The sequence below is a fragment of the Jaculus jaculus genome, chromosome 9 (assembly GCF_020740685.1).
Source record: "Jaculus jaculus isolate mJacJac1 chromosome 9, mJacJac1.mat.Y.cur, whole genome shotgun sequence".
Lineage (NCBI taxonomy): Eukaryota > Metazoa > Chordata > Mammalia > Rodentia > Dipodidae > Jaculus > Jaculus jaculus.
In genome coordinates, this window is record NC_059110.1 from 89553715 (window position 1) to 89570987 (window position 17273).

Below are 17273 nucleotides of genomic sequence, written 5' to 3' on the forward strand. Positions count from 1 at the left end.
CCAGGTTCCTTAGGCTTCATAGGCAAGCGCTTAACCGCTAAGCCATCTCTCCAGCCTGAAGATTTTTTTTTTTTTTTTGAGGCAAGCCCAACAAACTAGACTTTTTTTTTTTTTTTTTTTTTTTTAATGCAAGGAAAAGAGAATTGTCATGCCAGGTCCTCCAGCCACTGCACATTGCAACTGAACTCCAAATGTGTGTGCCCCCTTGTACACATGTGTGACTTTGTACCCTTGTGTCATTTTATGCGTCTGTCTTAACATGGGATCTGGAGAGCTCACCATGAGTCCTTAGGCTTCTCAGGCAAGTGCCTTAATTGCTAAGCCATCTCTCCAGTCCTGATTTGAAGATTTTAATTATTGGATAAATTTTATTTATTTGTTTATTTATTTATTTATTTGAGAGAGAGAGAGAAAGAAACAGATAGAGAAAGAGACAGAGAATGGGCATACTATGGCCTCCAGCCACTGCAAACAAATTCCAGACGCATGTGCCACCATGTACTGGCTTATGTGGGTACTAGGGACTAGAACTGGGTCCTTAGGCTTTTCAGGCAAGTGACTTAACCACTAAGCCATCTCCGTAGCCCCTGATGGGTATATTTTTAAATGACTGAAACAAAATAGCTCTAATTTAATGGTTGCATGCAGTACTTGTATATGGATTTTTTTAAAATATATTTATTTGTGAGAGAGGGAGAGAGAATGGGCACACCAGGGCCTTCAGCCACTGCAAATGAACTCCAGACGCATGTGCTACCTTGTGCATCTGGCTTACATGGGTACTGGGGAATCAAACCTGGGTCCTCAAGCTTCACAGGCAAGCACCTTAACCACTAAGCCATCTCTTCAGCTCTGAAAGTCATTTTATCACGAACATTGAAAAGAGTAGGTAGTGAATAGAAACAGTAACCTCAGTCTAAAAATTATTTGGAGCCAGGCTTGGTGGCACACATCTTTAATCCCAGCACTTGGAAGGCAGAGGTAGGAGGATCACCATGAGTTTGAGGCCAGCCTGAGACTACCTAGTGGATTCCAGGCCTGGGCTAAAGTGAGACCCTACCTCAAAAAAAATTTTTTTAAGCCAGGCGTGGTGGTGCACGCCTTTAATCCCAGTACTCGGGAGGCAGAGGTAGGAGGATCGCAGTTAGTTCAAGGCCACCCTGAGACTACAGAGTTAATTCCAGGTCAGCCTGGATCAGAGTGAGACCCGACCTTGAAAAACCAAAAAAAAAAAAAAAATTTTTTTTTTTTTTGGTTTGTATTTTTGGTTAGTGGGAAGAAAAGGTAATGGGAGAAAAGAGAACTCATTTGACAGTTATGTCTGAGTCTTTGTGGTTGGCTTAACATTTCTAGCCTGTCTCCTTATCTATATTTGTATACAGTGCATGTAAAGGGTTTGCCCCTCATCAGTTACTAAATGCTAGCTTCTTTAGTGTCTTAAATCACTTTTTAATCCACAGAATCAAAAGTTACTTGTTTATAATTTCTACTTCTAAGAATGGTCTGAAAAGTTAGAAAGTACAGTTGAGCAAGTACCATGATTATATTATATTATATTATATTATATTATATTATATTATATTATATTATATTATATTATATTATATTAATATTATGATGCTTAAGTTTCTCATTTTCTTTTTCTCTTAAAGCTGCATGATGTCACAGAATCAGAATTTCTCACTGAGGCTGAAATCATCTGTGATGTTGTATGCCTGGTGTATGATGTCACTAACCCAAAATCTTTTGAATACTGTGCCAGGATTTTTAAGGTTTGTTGCTCTAATGGGCCATGACTAAATATAACTTGATAGGGGGTTTTAATGGGATTTCATTGTGATGTTTCCTAGCCAGAAAAATGTAGCAAAGTCATTTGTGGAGTTTTTTGTTTTTGTTTTTAAACACAAATATTAGCCAGGTGTGGTGGCACACACCTTTAATCCTAGCACTGGGGAGGCAGAGGTAGGAGGATCACTGTGAGTTTAAGGCCACCCTGAGACTACATAGTGAATTCCAGGTTAGCCTGGGTTAAAGTGAGACCCTACCTTGAAAATCCAAAACAAACAGACAAACAAACAAATAAAAACCAAATATCTGCATCTTATTTATCCTTAAAGATTCTCATTTCATTCTACACTGATAAGAGTCCCAGATATAGGTATTTTTAAAAAATTGAGCCAGACATGGTGGCACACACTTTTAATCCTACACTCAGAAGGCGGGTAGGATCGCCATGAGTTTGAGGCCAGCCTGAGACTATATTGCATTCCAGATCAGCCTGGGATACAGCTAAACCCTCCCTTGGGGGAAAAAAAATTACAGCCCAGCTTGGTGCTGCACACCTTTAACCCCAGCACTTGGGAGGCAGAGATAGGAGGATCACCATGAGTTTGAGGCCACCCTGAGACTACATAGTGAGTTCCGGGTCAGCCTGGACTAGAGAGAAACTATCTCAAAAACAAAAACAGAGCTGGGTGTGGTGGTGCATGCCTCCATTCCCAACACTGGGGAGGCAGAGGTAGAAGGGTCTTCATGATTTGAAGCCATCCTGAGACTACATACTGAATTCCAGGTCAGCCTGGAATAGAGTGAGACCCTACCTTGACCCCCCCCTCCCCCAAAAAAAAAAACAGTAACAACAACAAAAAATTATACAAGTGACTTGGATATACATACCTGGTTAAGAACTTTGCATTGATAGAAGGTCATGGCTGTTAGGAATATATATGGATTTATGTATTGTCAAATGTCCCAAGAATGGCAGCCAGAGCAGGGGAATACATCAGAGGCTTGGGAAGTATATTAGTAACTTTGAGATTATCAAGAAGAGCCAGTAGGAAGGGAAAGCTGTATGTACAGAGGTACTTACTTATTTATTTATTTTGGTTTTTTGAGGTAGGGTCTTACTGTAGCCCAGGCTGATCTGGAATTCACTATGTAGCTTCAGGGTGGCCTTGAACTCAGTCATCTGCCTACCTCTGCCTCCCGAGTGCTGGGATTAAAGGCATGCACCACCATGCCTGGCCAGAGGTATTTATTTGAGCACTGTATTTTTGTTTTTGAAAAAAATGTTACTTGTAAGCAGAGAAAAATAGGGGGTGGAGGAATGGGTGTGCCAGGCTTCCTGCCACTGCAGATGAATTCCAGATGCATGTTCCACTTGTGCACCTGGCTCTATGTGGGTACTGGGGAATAGCAAAAAATTCTCTGGAAAGCCAGATATCTCACAATAGAAGGATAGTTTTCCAGACTAAGATAAAATAATCTTGTTGATTTAGCAGTTATTAAAAATAATAGCATTGGCTGTAATGAGGCGGCCGAGCAGATACCAAAATGCAAATCTTTGTGAAGACCATCACTGTAGAGGTGGAACCCAGTGACACCATCGAGAATGTCAAGGCCAAGATTCAAGACAAGGAAGGCATTCCACCAGACCAGCAGCAGCACTCTCTCTGATTACAACATCCAGAAACAGTCCACCCTGCACCAGGTGTTGCACCTGCGTGGTGGCATCATCGCGCCCTCTCTGCGCCAGCTTGCCTAGAAGTACAGCTGTGACAAGATGATTTGCTGCAAGTGCTATGCTCGTCTGCACCCCCGTGCTGTAAATTGCCGTAAGAAGTGTGGCCACACCAACGACCTTCACCCCAAGAAGAAGGTCAAGTAAAGCCATGGCCTTGGGGCTCTAATAAAGTCCCCATGCATTGACTGCAACAAGAAAAATTATAATAGTATTGGAGCCAGGCATGGTGGAACACACTTTTATCCCAGCAGTCAGGAGGCACATAGGTATAAGGATCTCCATGAGTTCGAGGCCACCCTGACACTACATAATAAATTCCAGTTCAGCCTGGGCTAAAGGGGGACCTTACCTTGAAAAGACTAAATAAGTAAATGTAAAAACTTGGAGAGATGGCTGCAGTTAAAGGCACTTGCTTGCAAAGCTTGACTGCTTAGGATCAGTTTTACGGTACCCATGTAAAGCAAGATGCACAAAGTGGCACATGCATCTGGACTTTATTTGCAGTGTCAAAAGTTTCTGAAGTGCTCATTTCCCCCTTCTTGCAAATAAATTTTTAAAAATATTTATTTTAGGGCTGGAGAGATGGCTTAGCGGCTAAAACATTTGCCTGCAAAGTCTAAGGACCCAGAAGCCATGTAAGCCACATGCACATGATGGCACATACATCTGGAGTTCATTTGCAGTGGCTAGAGGCCCTGGTGCACCCATTCTTTCTCTCTCCCTCTCTCTCTCATAAATAAAAAAAGAAAAAATATTATTTTAAAAATTACAGAGAACCTCAAGAATTGAAATAGCTTGATGTTGCTATCCACTTGAGAGAAATAGTCTTAGTCATATTTACTGTATGTGACTGACCTAGGTCACTACCAAACTTTGCCTCTTGGTTCCTTTTTCTCCCTTTGAAACTATTGTTGCTTTGCCTATCTGGGGAAATTTTTTGGTTTATATTCGGTTAAATAAATAGTAAGTTTTGAACTTGTCAGCAATGTTTGATTTTGTTTCTTGTTCCATAGCAACATTTTATGGACAGCAGAATACCCTGCTTAATTGTTGCTGCAAAGTCAGACCTGCATGAAGTTAAACAAGAATACAGTATCTCACCTACTGATTTCTGTAGGAAACACAAAATGCCTCCACCTCAGGCCTTCACTTGCAATACTGCTGATGCGCCCAGTAAAGATATCTTTGTTAAATTGACAACAATGGCCATGTACCCGTAAGTACTTGCTCTGTCTTCATTTTCATTTGCATGTTTCATAACATTGCATGCCATTATTAGCCATGAAGGGGAATCTTTGTCACAGAAGTTGTTTAGCAACAGAAAGAGACTTTGTAATGAGAAGGTACAAATTTGGGCAACTGCAAATTTGGTTTGGGTGTCATGAATGATACAAGCAGTACTTCTGACAATATTTGCATATTTTTGAGCAAGCTGTAGCTTATAATAAGTCACATTCTACCACCACTTAAAAGTCTTACTATGATAAAATCTTGTTTTATGCTTATAGAGCATTTCATATGAACACAAAGTTCATTTTTATATATTTTTGTTAAAAAATTTAACTTAAGTATGTGGGAGATTTTCAAATATTTTGTGAATTTAAACTTATATTTTCTGTTTGAATTCAGAATATATCTTTTAAATGCTATGAAAAGTAGCTATGATTGGAATTTCCACTATATAAATGTTTTGCATTGCTAGAACCATAAACTTCATGTACATTTATTATATATCTATACATGCATATGCACAAGCATGTAACAATGGTATCTTCACAATTTACTAACTGCCTTTAAGATTGCATGATTCTTATTGACATTCTTCTCAAGTAGTGTGTTTGTATAAATTCCGTTTTGTAACAAAATAGCTTTTCAGGCAGTGCGTTTCTCAGGAATTTATATCTTACTCTACTTATTATATTAGTCTTTTAAGTCACTTTTCCTAAGAAAACTATGATATAGAGTAATAATCAAATATTGCTATTACCCAAGACTAAAGCTTATGCCTGTGATTCCAGCACTGGGGAGGCTGAGGTAAAAGGATCACTGTGAGTTTCAAGCCTGGGCTACTGAGTGAGTTCCAGGTTAGCCTGGGTTACAATGAGACCCTACCTCAAAAAAAAAAAAAGTGTTAATTTATACAAATTTTTACAGTTAGAATTACCTGTATTGGTATTTGATGAACATTTTTTTAATGCAGCAAGCCTTTTGAATTTCTATTTGTATTGGAACACAAGTCAATCTTATTAACATAAGATAAGCAAAACCTTATTTATGTTTTACCATTGCTTTAAACTCTCATGTATGTTATCTACAGAGAGGATCATTACAGAGGCAGACTCTCCCGAGACATGGGCAACACTGATAGGATAGAGAATTTGAGAAAAATCTGGGTCTTTCTAAAAACTGCTTTGTAAGTTGCTTTTTCTTTATGACTTCTGTGGGATTTTGTTGATATTTTCTTATAGGGTGGAAATCTCTTTTTGCTGTATTAATATTTAGTAATTACCTTGAAACGCACTGCTTGGTCAAACTTACTACCTAAGTATATATTATGGTGTCTTTACTATGTAAATTGTCATTTTTTAAAAACTTGTAAGTAACTATATCTGTTATTAGAGCTGCGTCTTCACATCTTAAACTATAATTCTTGTGTGTGTGTGTGTGTGTATATGATAAATGTACATATATGGATACGTAATTATGTAATTAATGCCAAACTACTTCTCTTCTCATGAAGCATCTCTCTGTTGCTAAGCATACTTTGCATCTCTCCTTTTTGGTGGGTGGAGCCTTGTGTATGTTGAAGAGTCAGATGCAATTTATAAAATAACAGATGGATTCCAGTATGACAGCTGTCAGTGTCTTATTAGCATCACAAGTTAGGTTTTTAAAAAGAATGTCTTGAACATTAATTCTCAAAATTAATTCTTGTTTTTCTTCATGTTGGGAATTAGGCATTATTGGGATGCTGCTAATCTCCACAACCATGCCACTGTGTGCTGTGGTCTCGTCAGATCTCACAAGCTAAGCCAAGGCAGATTGGGCCAGTCCTTTGACTGAGAAGCCTCTAAAAATGATCAGGTGTTACAGGAAGTGATGGCATTGATTCATCAGGTGGCGCTCTTCTGAGTGGGTTCTGCCCCATTCAGTATCTCTTCATGGGTGGTGTGATAGGGCTTTGTCTGTCTGTGTGGCTTTGGCCACTTAACAGTCATGGGAACCCCCTATGTGAGTAGTCAGGGCTTCAGTGAAATGGGTTGCCCCATGTGCCTACCCTAATAAGTGCAACTCCACTCAACCAGAAAGGAGTCAGAACGTCTCCCGAAATTTCATAACTGATTTCAATTGGGTCCATTGTTGACTTTTTATATCTTTATCCAGAGTTTCATGCTATGATACTTAGTTGCTGTGTTTTGATAGCTGATGAAATTAACTGTATTTTCTTCTAGAAGAAATTTATGAAGCACTTTGATTTCCTTTGGGAGCCAGAGTACTTGATAAATTAAAGACGATGTTGTTCATATCTTCTCAGGGTTGAATACACTCGTCTATTGACTCCTTTGTGTATTTGTCACTCTTCTCCTTCCTGGTTTTCAGGCATGTGTGTATGTTGAGGGAGGAGGAGGGAATGGCTATTCAAATGCTAGCAAACCTTGTCCTTTTGGTTGGTGTATGGCTTACTCAAGTTTTATTTTTATTAATTTAGATAAGGGTGTCATCTATTGCTGTGCATATTTATTCCACTAAAAATTATCTAATAACAATTCCATTCCCCCCTCAGAAAAATTAAAGTGTTAGTTAATATTCCCTAGACTTTCCATAGAGAGTGAGGAAGAAGCTATTACTTCTTATGTTTTCAGTAAATGTGGAATTCTGCACAACTTTAGCATGCCCCACATGTCCTTTTCCTTTCTACAAAGAGTGTTGCTTATGCCTAAATTTTTTTTTAAGTTGGCACACCCTGATTTGTGCCATATTATAAGAAAGAACTCAACCCTGTCCTTCTGTGTGTTTTCACAGCCATGCCCGGTTACGCTGTATGTGCACCTGCAACAGGTGTACATTTTGCATCTGTCAGAACTTCCTCAACTCAGACTTGCTGCAATCTGTAAAGAACAAAATCTTCACTGCCGTTCTTAACAGGTTCTTAACTTTATTTACTGGGTACCAGGCATTCTGTTAAAATACAAAAGAAAAAAGTGGATAACTCTTATACAGATACTCACTACAAAGGCAACAAGCCAACAGATGCCCAACTAACTTCCACTAAAAGTCTCAGTGTGATGACAGTGTTTACTTTTGGAGGCATCCTTAATAATGTTTTAAAATTAATAGGTATATTTAAAGGACTATAAAATAACATTTTGGAGCCAGGCATGGTGGTCCATGCCTTTTATCCCAGCACTCGGGAGGCAGAGATGAGAGAATTGCCGTGAGTTTGAGGCTAGCCTGAGACTACATAGTGAGTTCCAGGTCAGCCTGGACTAGAATAAGACAATACCTTGAAAAACAAAAACCAAACAAAATACCTTTGAATTTTTGTTTTGTTTTGTTTTGTTTTGTTTTTTCAAGGTAGGGTTTCACACTGGCCCAGGCTGACCTGGAACTCACTATGTAGTCTCAGCGTGGCCTCGAACTCATGGAGAGCATCCTACCTCTGCCTCCCGAGTGCTGGGATTAAAGGTGTGCACCACCACACCTGGCTTCAGATTTTGAATTTTTTAACTAGGAAAGTTAAAAGTTATCTTTCATATTAGGACATGATACATAGATAGGGAAATTAAAATATTTTGGCTATGAGTTGTAGAAATAGATTTGGACTTTTGTAGTAAGGAAAAGACATGTTGATCCCAAATGAAAGACATTGTATTATACTGTACTTAGCTTACATTCACACAATCTATCCTATTAAAACCATAGTAATATGAATGATACTTTGGATTTGAAAATTTCTCTTGTTTTTGAAACCACTTAAAATTATAAGCTTCCTTAAAAAAAAAAAAAGTACAGTGTTTAGTTAAAAGAACATGGTGGCACACGCCTTTAATCCCAGCACTAGGGAGGCAAAGGTAGGAGGATCGCCTGTGAGTTTGAGGCCACCCACCCTGAGACTACCTAGTGAATTCCAGGTCAGCCTGGGCTAGAGTGAGACCCTACCTCGAAAAACCAAATGAAAAAGAACATGGTTTATGGACATGAGGATAATAACTACTTTTAAGAACTTAAAGGACTATAGAAAAGGAAAAAAAGAGCAGTAAACTTAGAAGGTTATATTTTTATTCTGATTGTTACCTTTGTGCAAATCAATTTAATATTTTTGAGAACTTAAAAGCCTATATAATATTACTTTGTATCCAGTGCAAATTTGTACATGCCTAAGGATGAATTGGATTTTTAATTATTTTTTTAATGAGAAAGAGAAGTGACACACCAGGGCCTCCAGCTACCACAGTCAAACTTCAGACATGTGTGCCACCTTGTGTACATGTGTGACCTTGTGCAGCCGTGTCACCTTGTGCATCTGGCTTATGTGGGACCTGGAGAGTTGAACATGGGTCCTGAGGCTTTGCAGGCAAGGGCCTTAATCACTAAGCCATCTCTCCAGCCCATGAATCAAATTTTTAAATAAAAGAATAATTATTTTATTTATTTGAAAAAGGAGAAAGAGAGAGAGAGAATGGGTGTGCCAGGGCCCCCAGCAACTGCAAACGAACTGCAGATGCATGTGCCACTTTGTGCATCTGGTTTTACATTAGTACTAGGGAACTGAACCTGAGACAGCAGGCTTTGCAAACACCTTTTACTGCTGAGCCATTTCTCCAGCCCAGAGTAATTGGATATTTATTTATGTTTTTCAAGGTAGGGTCTCATTCTACCTCAGGCTAACCTGGGACTCTCATTCTGTAGTCTCAGGCTGGCCTTGAATTCATGGTGATCCTATCTCTGCCTCCCAAGTGCTAGGATTAAATTTGTGTGCCAACACACCCAGCTCAATGAGTTGAATTTTAAAAACTGTTTTACTTATTTATTTGAGTGAGAGAGAAAGAGGCCAATAGAGATAGAAAGAATGAGTGCACCAGGGCCTCTAGCCATTGCAAACAAACTCCAGACACATGCACCTCCCTGTGCATTTGGCTTTATGTGGATACTGGGGAATCTAACCTGGGTCTTTTGGCTTTGCTTGCAAGTGCCTTAATCACCAAGCCGTCTTTCCAGCACAGCGAATTGAATTTTTAAAAATTATTTAAATATCTTAGAGATCTAGGCTTGACTTAACCAATGCGTGCCGTGGTCTCTCAACAGTGCAGTCAACCTCCAGACATTTGTGCCTCCTTCTGTGCATGTGTCACCTTGTGTGTCTGGCTTACATGGTTTTTAGAGAGTCAAGCCTGGTTCCTTCCTTAGGCTTCACAGGCAGGCACCTTAACTGCTAAGCCATCTCTCCAGCCACATACTTTTATTTATTTTAATTTTAAAAATTATTTATTTATTAGAATCAAAAGGATAGAACGAGAGAGAGAATGATTGTGCCAGGGCCTGTAGTCATTGCAAGCAAACTCCAGGCGCATGCGCCACCTTGTACATCTGGCTTACTTGGAACTTGGAGAAACAAACCTGGCCTTCCAGGCAATTGCCTTAGCCACTAAGCCATCTCTCCAGCCCCACTTTTGTTTTTTTTTAATGTATTTTTAAAAATATTTTATTTCTTTATTTATTTGAGAGAGAGAGAGGAAGAGGCAGAAAGAAAGAGAATGGGCATGCCAGGGCCTCCAGCCACTGCAAACAAACTCCAGACCCATGCACCCCTTGTGCATCTGGCTGATGTGGGTCCTGGGGAATTTAACTGGGGTCCTTAGGTTTTGCAGGCAAACGCCTTAACTGCTAAGCCATTTCCCTAGCCCTCCCCCACTTTTATTTTTTAAACTAAAACTTATCGCCTTTAGTTTTAGTTCTGCCCTTTAAAAAAAATGACCATTCCACTCCCTCTTTAACATAACAATCCTTCAGACATTCAAAGATAAGCATCGTATCTCTTCCTAATTTTCTCTTCTTCAGGTAGAACATCCCATTTCTTTCAGCTTGTGCTTAAATTAGGAAGTTTAGTGTCCTCATCATTCTTGGTTGTCCTCATCTGACATCCCCTTAGCTTTCCAGAGTACTTACTTAATAGGTACTGCTAAGAGCTAGTAGATGAGTTCTAGGTATGATCTCACTAGTCCAGTTCAGGGAGCAGTCATGTGCTATGCTCAGGACAACAGCTGACCTAGTGTACCACTGTTAGCATATATTATCTACCAGTTAATTGAAATTAAGTCTTTTTTTCACATGAAGTGCTATTAAGCAGATGTTCTTTCCTCTCTACATGTGTATTTAAAATTTTTAGTTGACTTTCCAATGTAAATACAAATACAAGTACATTTAATATATATATTCTTTTAATCCAACTATAATGCTCAGTCCTTTTAAATATTCAACTACTTGTCACATATATGTGTATATACGTGACAAATGTAAAAAGTATGTGTATATATATATCTTAGCATTTTGTTATTTGAAATTTTGATGGATATGTTTTACTTTTCAAATTACTGATTTAAAAAGTAACATATCCAGGTGTGGTGGTGCACGCCTTTAATCCAAGCACTCAGGAGGCCACCCTCAGTCTACATAGTTCATTCCAAGGTCAGTCTGGGCAGGACTTTACCTCGAAAAAACAAAAATAACTAACTAATTAAATAATAATAACAACATTGAGTAAGCAGACATTGGAGAGAGAGATAAAGCAGGCAAGCCCTCTAGTATTCTGCCAGAAAGCTCTGCCAACGATAGGTTAAGGGTTTTGACCCTTCATCTTTTAAGTAGTTAAGATCAGGTCATTGAGCTAGGTATGGTGGTGCCTGTGATTCCAGTACTCTGGAAACCAAGGCAGGAGGATCTCAAATCAAAGGCCATCATTTCCTACAATGAGTCTGAGGCTTGTATTTATTACTTAACAAGAACTTGTCACCAAAAATACAATAACATAATTAAATATACATTATTATTATTATCCGGTCTACATTTTATCTTATCATCAGAAATTTTAGTAAAAGTTTTTTTGACATCATTGCTTAATTTTTTTTCTACATTCGTCTGACTTACCAATGTATTGATTTTACCTAAATAGGAATTAACATCTACTTGATGTTTTATTCTTGGTGAACCCACCGTGGTCCCCAGTAATTACTTATTATGAGCTACATTTTTTATTATTTGTTCTACAAGCTCTTGATTGCCTATGATAGCAAACTGCTTCATTTTCCTTGACAATTTTTTTTCTAGGTAGGTTGGTTTAATTAATTTCCAAATGTAATAGGTTAGATGTGCCTTAAATTGATAGGATTGCTCATAGTAAATTATACAGTGATCCTTAAAGATAAATCAGTACATTTTGTCATACCTATTTTAAACTGGAAATAATTTAATAGTAGTGTCATCCTGCATTACTGATAATCTGGTAGTCAAGAATGAAGAGATGGGGTCTGAGACTTGATTCAGTTGGTAGCGTTCCTGTGCAAAGTCTTAGGTTCAGTCCTAGCACCACATAAACCAAGAATGGCAGATGGCAGTGCACACATGCAGTCCCAGCTCTTTTGGTTTTTCATGGTAGGGTCTCCCTCACTCAGGCTGACCTGGAATTCACTATGGAGTCTCAAGGTGGCCTCAGACTCACAGTGATACTCCTACCTCTGCCTCCCAAGTGCTGGGATTAAAGGTGTGTGCCATCACTCCCGGTGAATCCCAGCTCTTCTAAGATGAAGCAGGTGGGTGGAAGTTCAAGGTCATCTTTGGGTATACAGCGATTTTGAGGCTAGCTTGGGATACACGAGACCTTTGCTTCTCACATACACACACACACACACACACACACACACACACACACACACACACACAAAAGAATGTAGGGCTCAGCAGTTAAAGGCACTTGCTTGCAAAGACCAGTGGCCCAGGTTCTATTCCCCAGTGCCCATGTAAAGCCAGATGCACAGTGTGTCACATGCATCTGGGGTTTATTTACAGTGGTGGGAGGCTCTAGTGCACCCATTCTCTCTCCCATCAAATAAATAAAAATGTTTTTATAAAAAAGAATATAAAAGCCAGGCATGGTAGCGTACTCCTTTGATCCCAGCACTTGAGAAGCAGATAGGAGGATTGCCGGGAGTTTGAGGCCACCCTGAGACTACATAGTGAGTTCCAGGTCAGCCTGGGCTAGTGAGACCTTACCTCAAAAAAAAAAAAAAAAGAATATAAAGATGAGTAGGAGGAACAATATTCTTATTTATTTGAGAGAGAGTGAATAGGCATGCCACAGCCTCCAGCCACTGCAGATGAACTCCAGACGCATGAGCCGCCTTGTGCATCTGGTTTACATGTGACCTGGAGGATTGAACCTGTGTCCTTAGGCTTTGCAGGTAAGCACTTTAACTGCTAAGCCATCTCTCCAGCCCCTCTCCCTCTGTTTCTATCTCTCTCTTTCTCTCAAATAAATAAAAATATTATTTTAAATGAGAGTGAAACAGTTTACATGCCACCAGTTTGCAACCTTTTTTTTTTTCCCCCTGATGTAAGGTCTCACTCTAGCGCAGGCAGACCTATAACTTACTCTGTAGTTCCAGGCTGGCCTCAAACTCATAGCAATCCTCCTACCTCTGCCTTCCAAGTAAACATAAGTATTTAGAGGGCAATTTGGTAGACATAATATATCCATGTAGCCAAACAACAGTAGAAATTTTTCAACTAGGGTTTATGACCTTCCTGGCCATAGGCTTTTGAATCAGGTATGAATTCCCTCCTATGAATGGGCCTTAAGTAGAATCAGAGAGCAGTTGGTTACCCCATTAGCAGACAAGCTACTATTGCACTAGTCAGCACATCCTGCCTGCGTGGCCACTTTGTGTAACTTTCAGGGTTAATTGCTGGTTACAACTGCTGATAACTTTTCTCCTCCAGCAGGCAGTGTAGCTCTTCCCAGCACCATGACTGCTAGTCAGCAGAGGGGAGGCTTCCAGCTTAGTTCTAGCTTGATTTCTCAGTGTCCTGTAACCAAAGTATGCTATGGCTTCATGTCTTACAGTATAGTTTGGTGAGCAATCAAAGGCCTTTGCAAGAGCCTGTGTTGTTTTAGGAACCTCAGGGCCCTTGCTGATAATACCTCACTGGGAGGTATTCGACCCTAGCATTGAAATTTTTATGTGACTGGAATTTTCAGGGTTTTTTTTTTTTTAATGAACTTTTCCTCCTTATTTATTTATTTATTTATTGGAGAGAAAGACACAGATAGAGAAAATGGGTATGTCAGGGCCTCTAGCCACTGCAAATGAACTCCAGGTGCGTGTGCCACCTTGTGCATCTGGCTTTATGTGGGTATGGCATACAGGCATGTGTATGGATACATATGCATATGTGGCAGCCAGAGGTTGAGATCAGGGGTCTCCCTTCCTTTGCTTTCCATTTTATTTGTTCAGACAGGGTATGTTGTTGAATCTATAGCTCACCATTTCTACTAGACTAACTATCCAGCTAGCAAGCTCCAAGAATCCACTCTCTCTACCTCCCCAACACTGGTATTGCAGGCATACACCTCTGTGCTCAGCATCTTATGATGATACTGGGAATCTGGACTCAAGTCTTCATGTTTGCATGGTAAGCACTTTACCCACTAGGCCATCTTCATAGCCCACTTCTCAGGTTTTTTTTTTTTCAATTTTTTTTTCTGTTTTATTTATTTATTTGAGAGGGACAGACAGAGAGAGAATGAGGTGAGAGAGAGAGAGAGAGAGAGAGAGAGAATGGACGCACCAGGGCCTCCAGCCACTGCAAACGAACTCCAGATGCGTGTGCCCCCTTGTGCATCTGGCTAACGTGGGTCCTGGGGAATCGAGCCTCGAATTGGGGTCCTTAGGCTTCATAGGCAAGTGCTTAACTGCTACACCATCTCTCCAGCCCTTCTCAGGTTTTAACAGACTTTGGTGGTTGGTCAATATTGGCTGGCCATGCTTGACAATTTTTTTTTTTTTTTTTTTTTTTTTTTGGTTTCTTGAGGTAGCATCTCTAGCCCAGGCTGACCTGGAATTCACTATGTAATCTCAAGGTGGCCTCGAACTCAACACAATCCTCCTACCTCTGCCTTCCAAGTTCTGGGATTAAAGCATATGCCACCACTCCAGGCTTCATGTTAGACAAATCTTAATGTAGCATAAGCAGAAAAAATGGATCGATTACTTCATTAAAAGTCATTTAATGAATTTCCTCCCCCCACACACACTGGATTTCATTCCCTAAGGAAAGTTCCCACTTACCACTAAGTCTTAAGTCTCTATTTCAGAAATCAGAACTTCTGGCTGGGTGGGTATGGTGGTGCATGCCTTTAATCCCAGCATTCAGGATGCAGAAGTAGGATGAACACTGTAAGTTGAAGGCCAGCCTAGGACTACAGAGTGAGTTCCAGGTCAGCCTGGGCTAGAGTGAAACCATACCTCAAAAATAACAATAAATCAAAACTTTTAGGGCTCAGTAGTAGAATGCTAACCTAATATTCATGAGCGCCTGAATTCTACTCCCAGCACTGTAAATAAATAGGAGAACTTTCTTGCTTAGTGTTTGATTTAAAATTGTGAAAGATTCTGAAAGCTGTCATTTTGACTAATACAAAAAGTTGCATTAAATGTATGCAAATAATTAGCAGGCAAATATTGGTACATAGCATTTGGTTTTGGCTTACTTGTAAAGATTTTGGCTATTATCATATAAATTACTATCAGGCATACTACATGTTTGAGACCACATTCCCACTATTGTACCACCTCTCAACCTTGATTTAGTCTTCCAGGATACTTAATTTTTTTTTTTTTTCAAGGTAGGGTCTTACTCTGGTCCAGGCTGACCTGGAATTAACTATGTAGACTCAGGGTGGCCTTGAACTAACAGCGATCCTCCTACCTCTGTCTCCCAAGTGCTGGGATTAAAGGCGTGCGCCACCACACCCGGCTCCAGGATACTTAATTTAAGTACTTACTGTGGAACCTATGTTGAGTCAAGGTAGAATTAGAAAGTGAAGCTAAAAAAAAAAAACTAAAAAACAAAACAAAACAAAACAAAAAAATAAATAAATAAATAAATAAATAAATAAAAAAGAAAGTGAAGCTATGATGCCTGCCATTAGTACCTTTCTAAATATTACGTTGTAAAATTTTTTTAGAACTTTGGTTATATTTTCAGTGATGTTAGTCTATCAAAATAAGATAGAGGGCCAGAGAGATTGCTTAGTGGTTAAGGTGCTTGCTTGTAGAGCCTAAGGACCGAGGTTCAATGCCCTAGTACCCACGTAGGCCAGATGCACAATGTGGCGCATACATCTGGCATTTATAGTGTCTAGAGGCCCTACTTGGTACACTCATTCTTCCTCCCCTCCCCCCACTTCTTTCTTTTTCTTTCTCTCTCAAATAAATAAATATATATTTTTAAGGTATGGTCTCACTCTAGCTCAGACACTGACCTGGAATTCACTATATAGTCTCAGGGTGGCCTCAAACTCGCAGCGATCCTCCTACCTCTACCTCCCAAGTGTTGGGATTAAAGGCATGTGCCACCATGCCCAGCTAATAAAATATTTTTTAAAAACTTAAAAAAAAAATAAGATAGAAAGGAAAAGTCTTAAACCTTGATCATGTGTTTAGGCAGTTAACATCAGTTTACTTATGAAACTAAGCTTCCTCTTTTACCAGAAAAACAATGTCATTGTTACTGAGTTTATTTCCTGATGCTGTATATTTTAAGTAGAAAAATACTTGTAGAACATTTTTCTTTCGTACTTAATTGAATACATACTAATATTACCATGTGAGAGTACTGTTAAATTGCATACAAATCTAGGCTGGAGAGATTGCTTAGCAGGTAAGACACTTGCCTGCCAAGCTAAAGGACCAGATTCGATTCCCCAGGATCTATGTAAGCCAGATGCACAAAGTGGCACATGTGTCTGGAGTTCATTTGCAGCAGCTAAAGGCCCTGGCATGCCCATTCTCTATTTGCCTCTTTCTCTCAAATATAAATAAATAAAATTTTGCCAGGCATGGTGGTGCATCCCTTTAATCCCAGTACTTGGAAGTTAGAGGTAGTAGAACTGCCATGAGTTCAAGACCACCCTGAGTCTACGTAGTGAAGTTCAGGTCAGGCTGGGCTAGAGTGAGACCCTCCCCCGAACACTCCCCACCAAATAAAAAGATAAATAAAATTTTAAGTTAGATACAGATAACTGGGCATGGTGGGGCACGCCTTTAGTCTCAGTACTCAGGAGGCAGAGGTAGGATTGCCATGAGTTTGGGACTACTCTGAGACTACATAGTGAATTCCAGGTCATCTTGGGCTAGAGCAAGACCCTACTTAAAAAAAAAAAAAAAACCTTAAAAAATTACATACAGATCTATACAACCTTGTTCTTTAATAATTATGGTCTCCTTCTATCTGAGTAGGTTTATTTGCCTTTAGAATAATAATGAATAAATAGGATTATCTTGGATTTAAATACATTTGGAGGATTATTAACGTGGTCAGATGATTTTTTTCTGTTTGAATGATTCAGATTTTAATCTTTGAATGTTTCATTTCAATGGTGTAGGTCATATTAGAGAAAAACAACTTTTGAGTCTAAAAATGATGACCTGGTTGGTGGAAATAAGCTTGATTGTTAGGTTGAATTACCGAGGCT

At 39.4% G+C, this 17273-nt stretch overlaps 1 protein-coding gene and 1 pseudogene across 13 annotated transcripts in view; both read left to right on the top strand.

Annotated features, from left to right (window-relative positions):
* Rhot1 (ras homolog family member T1) overlaps nucleotides 1-17273 on the top strand; it is a 112158-nt gene that overhangs the window by 82441 nt on the left and 12444 nt on the right. For 6 of the 13 annotated variants that reach the window (XM_045158814.1, XM_045158815.1, XM_045158826.1 and 3 more), the window contains 4 exons: nucleotides 1653-1772; nucleotides 4537-4739; nucleotides 5841-5936; nucleotides 7547-7669. In XM_045158814.1, the coding sequence (XP_045014749.1) occupies nucleotides 1653-1772; nucleotides 4537-4739; nucleotides 5841-5936; nucleotides 7547-7669 (542 nt within the window). The remainder of the gene's footprint in view (nucleotides 1-1652; nucleotides 1773-4536; nucleotides 4740-5840; nucleotides 5937-7546; nucleotides 7670-17273) is intronic. The other 7 variants (XM_045158816.1, XM_045158819.1, XM_045158822.1 and 4 more) reach the window with 3 other exon arrangements.
* LOC101606793 lies at nucleotides 3334-3677 on the top strand (annotated as a pseudogene).